This window comes from Anser anser, assembly GCF_964211835.1.
Source record: "Anser anser genome assembly, chromosome: 6".
Classification (NCBI taxonomy): Eukaryota; Metazoa; Chordata; class Aves; order Anseriformes; family Anatidae; genus Anser; species Anser anser.
In genome coordinates, this window is record NC_139726.1 from 28929469 (window position 1) to 28939142 (window position 9674).

At 41.7% G+C, this 9674-nt stretch overlaps 1 protein-coding gene across 10 annotated transcripts in view; it reads left to right on the forward strand.

The window, feature by feature from the left end:
- Positions 1-9315, forward strand: part of ADARB1 (adenosine deaminase RNA specific B1) — a 76960-nt gene extending 67645 nt beyond the window's left edge. For 9 of the 10 annotated variants that reach the window (XM_083841132.1, XM_083841125.1, XM_083841133.1 and 6 more), the window contains 2 exons: positions 5277-5455; positions 6227-9315. In XM_083841132.1, the coding sequence (XP_083697258.1) occupies positions 5277-5455; positions 6227-6403 (356 nt within the window). In that variant the 3' untranslated portion in view covers positions 6404-9315. The other variant, XM_083841135.1, reaches the window with a different exon arrangement.
- Positions 9316-9674: the final 359 nt, after the last annotated feature.

The window sequence follows — 9674 nt, forward strand, 5'->3', positions numbered from 1 at the left end:
GCTTCTTGAACTCCATCCAGCAGGCTCAGTGCTGTGACCACTGCCTTGGAGAGCTGGTTCCAGTGCCCAACCACCCCCTCAGTGAACAGCCTCTGCCATGTGAGTGTGAAAAGAGCATGAGTAAGCTGATAGAGAAGTGTAATTTATATCCAGTATTTGCTGAAAGAGTTGTACACAGCCTAGATATATTGGTCTGGGGAGGGAGTCACTCACTAGAGGAAAAACACTAGGCAACAGATTTTTCTTATTTTATTATTCTTAAATAGAGTGCTCTTTCATACTAACAAGAAAAGGGGCAAGACATCTTTTTGCAATACTAGAACCGTATCAGATCACTGTACTTGGTCAGTAGTATATGAAACAAGCAAAGGTAATAGTACAGATATTTTTAAGCTAAATAAAAAATATGACTGACTGACCTATTAGTCATGAGGCGGCAATTTTTTAGCCCTTTTGCCTCAGTAGTTTTGATAAACAGTTTTTAGATTAACAAGTTCACCAGTATGCTATATTAAGTAAATAGGTCCATTTCACATAAGCTTCACAAAAAAACTTTGAATTTATATGTTTATGGAGAGTCAGAGTTGAGATTCCTTTTGTGTATGCCTACAGTTGATAGGTCTTTAGGTGCAGACCTTCTGTTGGGTGCCACTCTGTGGCAGGGTTTGTTTGCTATGCAGCATTTGGACTTTAATGATGCAGGATGAGTTGTGTTGTGCATAATCATAGAATCATTAAGGTCGGAAAAAGCCTCCAGATCATCTGGTCCAACCATCACCCTAATCCCAATATCACCCACTATACTGTGTCCCTAAGCACCACGTCCAACCTTTCCTTAAACACCCCCAGGGACAGTGATGCCACCACCTCCCTGGGCAACCCATTCCAATGCCTGACTACTCTTTATGAGAAGAAATGTCTCCTAATTTCCAACATGATCCTGCCCTGGCACAACTTGAGGCCATTCCCTCTAGTCCTATCACTAGTTACCTGTGAGAAGAGGCTGACCCCCAGTTCCCCACACCTTCCTTTCAGGTAGTTTTAGAGAGCCTCCTCTCTTCCAGACTAAACAACCCCAATTCCCTCAGCCGCTCCTCATAAGACTTGTGTTCCAGTTCCATTACCAGCTTCGTAGTCCTTCTCTGGACACGTTCCAGGGCCTCGATGTCCTTCTTGTAGTGAGGTGCCCAAAACTGAACACAGCACTCGAGGTGTGGCCTCACCAGAGCTGAGTACAGGGAACGATCACCTCCCTGGTCCTGCTGGCTGCACTATTCCTGATACAAGCCAGGATGCCATGGGCCTTCTTGGCCACCTGGGCACACTGCCGGCTCACGTTCAGCCGAGCATCGATCAACACTCCCAGGGCCTTTACCTCTGCACAGCTTTTGAGCCACTCTGCCCCAAGCCTGTAGCGCTGCATGGGGTTGTTGTGGCCAAAGTGCAGGACCCAGCACTTAGCCATGTTGAACCTCACCCCATTGGCCTCTGCCCATCCTGTCCAGGTCCCTCTGTGGGGCCTTCCTACCCTCCGGCAGATCGACACTTCCCCCCAACTTGGTGTCCTCTGCAAACTTACTGAGGGTACACTCAATTCCCTCATCCAAATCATCAATAAAGGTATCTTCTGCAGTTTTTAGAACATGATGCATAAATTAATTGCCAGCCACTCAGAAAGACAGCAGAAGTTTTGACAATCTTTCCTAAAAGAAATCAGAGAATAACTCTTTAGGAATTTTTCTTTCCAATTTTCTTTTTTTTTTAATTTTATATTTTAAGAAAATGTGGAATGGTGACACTGCTGCTTATTATTTACTCGTGATTTACAGGTAATCAGTCATAGTGATGAGGTTGACATAAGCCAAGCATAAAAATATAACAACATCTGGAAATTCAATATGATTGATATTTTAAAATGTTTATTTAGTAAATGAGGAATTGGTTTTAGTAAGCAAACTGAATTTTGCCATGTCATTCAAGATCTAAGACCTTGTAGCTTTTGTGCATGCTCAGCTCCGCACCCCGCAAGTGGGTGTTTTACTCAGAGGTGTTGTAAGACCAGGGCCAAGTGAGCAAGTCCTATGCTCATCTGCCTCTTAGGTTGGTTTAATTTGTTTATTAGGTTGTATTTCAAATATCAGCAAGAAATGCATCTTGCTGCAATACTTATATTGAATTCATACAAATTTACTAGATCTTATTAGGTGTAAAACCTAGCAGAGACTGAGATCTCAGAGTACATTTGGAATAGGCTTGTGTTAAAGTAAAAATGGGATCTTTATTAGAAAGGAAAAAAAGAAGAAAAAAAAACACAAACACACGTGTTTGTTCTCTGATGAGACATCCTAAGTTTTGCCACCCCTGTAATGTCTGTCAGGTCTGCTGGATCAAACCCACCGCGCTGCACAGCATTTCTGTAGCACACAGCCCAAACTACTTGCTGTGCTGATGCCCTTGGCTGCTGCATGAGAGCCCTGGGGGGAGTGCTGGAGTGGTCCTGACACATGTGGGAGATGGGCTGTGTATGAATTGCAGTGGCTGTCATAATCTTTAAGCACAGTACTGTGGTAATATATATGGTGCATTTCTGCAGCATCGGGCTGCTGTGGGGGGAATAAATCCTGCTTTTGGCAGCATGGGCTGGTCGCCAGCCTTTCTTCACACTTAGATCAGATTTCCAGAAAGCCATCTTTGACAGATGTTGCAAAATCTAACATCTGAGCAAAATGATCTGAGGTCTCCCTTAGCACTTGAGCCCTGCAGATCACCATTTCTGGGTGTATTAGGTGGCAATGAGCATGTAAAATGGGGAGGCAGCTGAATCACAACCAGATTTATGCTGAAAGACTCAATTGTCTGTTGTTTTTGGCTTTCTGCACAGGATGTTGAGGTTGGGGCTCACTCTGTCTAACTTGGGTGCACACAACATCTGTGCCTCTGCCCATGCTAGTCACGTAATTGTCCCTGTCCAGTTGGTAAGAAGAAGGAGGTGCTATCACATCAGACTTCCTCTGCTGAAGAGTGACAGAGTTCGGTCAGACTTCCCTGATGCGCTGCTCTTCCCATAGCCTGGAAGGAGGAAGGTTTAACAAAGAAAGTCACATGTTGCTGGTTCCCAGCTTTTCTTTCAGGCACTCATTTACACATTTAGAAACATTTACGGAAACAGCATCAAACTACCTTTTTAAGGCAATTGGATTTATGTAAAAATAATGGTAGCTTTTCATGAAATAGGCTCAACAGTTTTGGAAACGTAGATGCCTCCAGGTCTTGATTGGCAAGACATCTTGTCATCTCATACCACTGTGCTGACCTACCTCCGTTTTTACAGTGGAATGTAAAAAAGCACATTGTAGGCACTTCTGAATAAGGATGACTTCTCCAATAAGACTACAGTCCCAAGTTGCTGAATAATTGTGCGGAAACATGACTGGGGTTCATAGTCTTATACTTGTTTTGAAAAGAGAAGTGAAACACAACTAAACTTTTACAGTAGCAGAATGAAAAGGAATTAATCAGACAGCTACAGCTGTCAAAACTTTTCTTTATCTGCCATGTCCTATACTCAGCTAGTGCTGCTACTGAGTGGGCTTTGAGGGCAGTGGTTTCTTGTGCAGGAGCATAGCAACATTTTTTTCTGCTTCGTAGTTATCGGCAGGGTAATAACTCCATCAGTTTGTCCTGCAAGGCAGACCTGAGATGCAAGTGTGTTGTGGTTTAACGCAGCAGGCAGCTAAGTACCACACAGCCACTTGCTCACTCCCCCTCAGTGGGATGGGGGACACAACTGAGAAAGATAAAAAGACATGAACTAATGGGCTGAGATAAGGACAGTTTAGTAGGAAAGAAAGAATGCACAAAACAATTACTCACCATCAGCTGACTGATGCCCAGCTGGACCCCGAGCAATGTCAGTTCTTCCCAGCCAGCTCCCCACAGCTTTATTGTTCAGCACGATGCCGTATGGTATGGGACATCCCTCTGGCCAGTCTGGACCAGCTGTCCTGTCCCAGTCCCCTCCTAGATTCCTGTGCACCCCTAGCCTCCTTGCTGGCAGGGCAGCACAAGAAGCTGAAAAACCCTTGCCTCTGTGTAAGCACTGCTCAGCAACAACTAAAACATCGGGCTGCTACCAGCATTATTTTTGTCCTAAATCCAAAACACAGCAACATACCAGCTACTAGGAAGAAAATTAAGTCTATCCCAGCCAAAACTAGGGCACTGTCTCCAAGGCAGCTAAACCAAAAGCCCACTGGTGCCCTTCTGGGTCCTTGAAGTATGCTCTCCTGAGGCAGTCTGTGCCAAGGATGTATGGAACCTCTGGGCCAGTCACAATGGGCTGTTCTTGCCCCTTGTTCCCAGTTAGGCTCACTTTGGCCTCCAGTACAGTTGGCTGTTAGGATCCCCCTGTCACTCCAGAAATACAGGTGGGTTCTGCCCCTTTGTAGCTTGGTGGCATTAGGGTACAGTGTGCACAGGTGTCCGCTAGAGCCTTGTACTCCTGTGGGTCTGATGTGCCAGGCCATTGGATCCGCACAGTCCAGTAAATCCAGTTGTCCCTTTTCTCTGCCTGACTGGAGACAGGGCCCCTCTAGTCCTGGTCATTGTGTTTGAATTTGTTACTTGCTTTGTGTAAACGTGAATCAGACATCCCGTCATTAAGGTCAGAAGTAACATCATCCTATCTACTCTGTCTGGAAAACTGCCTGCTGGACACTGGAGCAATTTAAAACACTCTATTAGCTTTCTGGATTCCGCATTTGTTCAGGGGTGAATTCCAAAACCTTGACTTTGTGTAAGCACTGCTCAGCCACAACTGACAACATTGGTGTGCTATCAATGTTATCTTTATCCTGAACCCCAAATGCAGCACTATACCAGCTATTGTGTAGAAAATTAACTCTATCCCACCCAAAACCAGGACAGCACAGTAAGGTGCTAATATCCCTGTCCACATGGAACTGTGTCACAGACCTCTCTCCACAGTCTCCTCCACTGAGGAAGCTGGTTTCTCACAGCTCCAGTGATGTACGCTTGCCCAGCTAGGAATGACAGTGAAAGACCATTTTTAGCCACAATGAAAATGAAATACGCGTGGCAGTATCTCCATGATTCAGTGAAAAATCTGCAGGAGAATGTTCTCGTAGTAGAAGAATCACTTGTAAGAATGCCTAGCGATGTGGTTTCAGTAGCTCTAGTATATTGGTTACTACCCAGTAAGAATAATCATCAAGAGTCATATTTATTGTCGTCATTAAATCTCTCTCTTCTTTCAGGTATTAGCAATGCAGAAGCACGCCAACCAGGGAAAGCACCAAACTTCAGTGTAAACTGGACAGTAGGAGACACTTGTCTTGAAGTTATTAATGCTACAACTGGCAAAGATGAAATGGGTCGTGCATCTCGCCTTTGTAAACATGCTTTGTACAGCCGCTGGATGCGTATTCATGCAAAGGTACATACACCAAAGTGCAAGATTTTTCACTTCTAAATGGTGTATTCATGTGCTACTTTCTGTATCTAGAAGCCACTTTATGAGCCTGTCTTAAACTGAGCTTAAAACTGCCATTAGCTACCAGCCTATGTAGTAATGGAAAACAACACATTTATTTAGATTATTTTTTTATCTTATAATACCTGGTACAAAATGCATGCAAGGGTCTGATAATCTTTTGTTATAGTGAAGTAAAAACAAAGGGTGCTAACTCCTTTGAACTTACTTTAATTTGTTTGGAAATATAATCCCAGTTTCACTGAAATGAAACCTACTTAGATTTCACGCTGTCCTGTCTTAGGAAGAAAAGACACAAGAAAGTATCCATTAATGCCTTTGCAGTGTCTAGGCTTCTTCTGCTAAAGGATGTTGATAATCCGGAAGAAGCAAAAGGCATGCTAGCTATGGTGGAACTACCACAGCAATAATGAAAAGTGAAGTCCGGAGTGCCCCTCTCTGGATGTGGTACTGCTCTGCAGGGGGGCGCACTTTTTCTCTTTGCTTGGAGAACTGAAGATGCAGTTAGGTGTGATGAGGCTAGATACAGAGTTATGATGGCTGGAAGGAGAAGCATATAGTGTTTTTTTTCAAGCTTGTCTGCCTTTGCCTGTACATTTGGTTTAGTACTTCGTTACCTTGTTTAATAATAGCTGTTTTAATAACTCAGTTACTCTTGAGCTGTTTGGTTGAATAGATCATTTTCTCTCTTCTTGTCTTTTTTAATCTGCACAGCTTTCCTCCAGCTTGCGCTCAAAGATTCTCAAGCCTAACTTGTACCATGAAACCAAGCAAGGAGCCACTGAGTATCAAACTGCCAAAGAGCGTTTGTTTAAAGCATTCCTGAAGGCAGGACTTGGAGCCTGGGTGGAGAAACCCATAGAACAGGATCAGTTTTCTCTCACTGTCTGATTCACAGACTGCACATCACTTTGAAAAGGGAGTTGCTCTGGAAATTCTGGTGTCCAGCATTGCTTTCTGGCATCTCCACAGCTGTTAAAACATCTTTTTACTGTTTGGAGTTTTTTTTTCCCCCCATTTTTTAGGAAACTTGATGGTAGCTGTTTTTATTTTGCCTAAGTATTTAAACTCAGTGATAATCTGATACATAATTGTGCATTTTATTATGGGAAAGTCATTTCTGGTGTATTTCTGGAAATACTTTTACTGTAGAAAATTTGCAGTAAGGCTCTCCTTACAGTATACAATGACTCATTTTTTCTGGGTTAAAATATTTTTTTTAATTCAATGTCATCAAGTGCATGAAGAAATTAAAGTTTCTTTGGATTTTACACCACACTTTTAGGAAGTAGCTTAATTTTTTAAAAAGAAATTAGGTGACAAGACTGATTCTACTCCTCTGCTAACTTGTTTTTGAACTGCATATAGACCATAAAGCCAGAATGAAGTCTGGACAGCTAGTTTTTCCCCACTTCCTTGCTCTTTAAAACCAGCTGCTGAAAACTTAAGGTCTTTGATGTATGTATTTATTAGTCTATGATCCAGTTTTTAACATGCAGCTTTTTATTCTGTTTTTAAAAATACATTTACCTTCCATTTACACAAATTGTGAAGTCTTTTTTTTTTTTTACCCTTGTAAACTGGAAACAACAAAGTAATTATTTGTAAGTTAAGAGGTTTAGTCTATAATGTGCAGAAATCTGTTTAATCTGTTTAGAATTAGGTGATTTGTACATCCCAGAAACTCATTAGACTATGATCACAACTATAACATGTCAATTCAAAAAAAAAAAAAGGAAAAAGAAAAAGAAAAATTGTTCCATTTTAAGGGTACTAAGCCTGAATTGCCAAAAACAATCACTCACTAAGTATTAATTGCTCTCTTCTAGAAGAAATGAAAAGCTCATGTATGGACAAAAAGTTGTTAAAACTTCTTTCCTGTGAGTTACATTTCCTTTCATTCAAGTTGTGTCCTTTTGAGATTTCATTGCCTTTTGCCTTTACATGTGTGATGGTCCTCATGAAACTAATTAGGTAAGTTACTCTTAAATGTGCTTTTGTTTGCTTCGACTATTACATGTTTTTTGTAAAGATGTAGACACTTCAGCTTTATGTAAAAATGTAAGATAGAAGGGAAATATTTTGAGATCTGTTTAATTAACTGGTGTATAGAAGGCACTTTTAAAAACACTTTTTAGTACATGATGTTTAGGAGTGGATTAGAGAATGCCTGCTGTCATTTCTCTGCTCTCACAGTCTCTGTCCGAACACATCCTGTGGCTTGTACCTATTCAAGTATCCTAAGTACTTTCTGGAAGGCCCCTTGGTGATTCTCTGTCATCCTTTTGCAAACAATGAAGGTCATGTTTTGTGACACAGGACTTTGTGACGCAATACCCAAGCCAAGTGTGTTTCAGCAACGTTGCTCCAGCTGATAGGTCTTGTCCCTCAGCTCTACATCACCACCCCTTCCTGTGCTGCATTGGACATCAGATCAGTGGGCTGGTCCATACTTTGAAGTCAAGTTAACACTTATTTTTAGGCCCACATTGGGTCAGAGATCCAGCTCTGAGTCACGTTGGCACATCTGCGGAAGAAGTGAAGTGGAGCACAGGAATCCCTGCAGCCAGCTTCATGACTAAAGCCTGTGTCTCATGCAGTCATAACTTAAGTTACAGTACCTCAGACCAAGTGTCTCCTGGGGGTTAGCAGCTACTTTGCCCATTGGAGACTTTGGTATAAAACCAATTCTGGCCTATCACGAATGCTGAGGAGATGTGCTGCTTTGTTATTGCTTGAGTAGGAGCCTGTTTTTAACTTCAAAAAATGGTCAGGCCTGATAATCACTTGTGCATTAATTTAAGCCCCTTGGCTAGTGGCTGAAAGTAATGTGTTGAGAAACTATCAGTGAATTTTTGATGGTACTATGGATAATAGTGAGCACTGCTGCAGGAAGGCGAGCAAATCACAGTGGGCTAGTGATCCCTTCAGAAAAGACTGGTGCTTCCAGAGGTTACTGCCTTTTCCAGATGCCAGTGGAACAAATGTTATGAACCGTATTAGACAGACTGCATAAATTCAGCCTTGTTGGCAACTCTAAGCTGTCCTGTCTGTTTCTGCATTAAAACCAGGAGTGTTGTCACACCTGTGCTAGTCCCACAGAGCAGGAGGGCAGCAGTTTCTGAATACAAACTAGGTTTTTGCAGACATGATTCCAATAAGGCTCAGACCAACTTATTCTAAAAGTAATTTATTTGTATTTGGTCAGATTTTGCAAGCACTTGGGCATTTACCTTTGAGATCAGTCCTGTCTCATTAATGTTGCAGAAATTCCTTTGTGGCTGTAGATAAATATGTGCATACATCCATACAGTATCAAGGAAAAGCTAGTTGCACTGTGTACGTTTTCTTGGGATTATTAATGTTACTAAGTGAAATACACACTTTTAAGGGACCTGGTCTATTGATAAATAATGTTTGTTGATAATTTCAAGCAAATTATTTTTACTCATCTTTCTGAAGTACTCATTGAAAAGTTGATGTCTCTTTGGTTTTTTTTGAAGACTAGGAAAGTATTAGCTCAAACTATTTTTTTTATGAAGTCATGAATATAAGCAATATATTTAAGTATTATTATAGACATAGTTTTTTAAGCTGTTCAAATGAGTGATTAAAATGAAACTGTAAAGGAAATCTGTTCCATGCCAAAATCTTTTGATGAAGGAATGGTGTCAGGTTATTTATAAGGAATGAGTTCTCTTGTTTATAATTCCAGGATTTTAAAAAGAAAGAAGTTTTTCAGGGTTGTATGCAATCCATATCTGTCTTGTGGGAGTCAATAAAATACTGCTTGGCTTCCTTCATTTGTTTGTTCCTTTTTGTGCAGTTAATATGTGAAAAGTTGTGAGGGAAGACCTCAGTCCCGTCAAGGATGTGACTTGTCACGCTGCCCCAGCCTCTGTCCTGTCCCCATTTCACCCAGTGCCCTTATGGCGTGTGCCAGGTGGAGCTGTGATTGCTGATGCTCCTGTATTCTTCATAAGTCACCATCGCTGAGCATGAAAGAATAGTGATGTATATAGTTTCGAGCAATCACAAAAGATAAGACAATTCAGCTTCCAGCAGCTGCCAAATTTTGTGGCTGACCTTTCTGTTCAGAGCTGTTGGTTTCCTGTAGGTTTTGGAAGGCTGAGCTGTCTTTCTGAAAAGCTGCGTTGTGCTG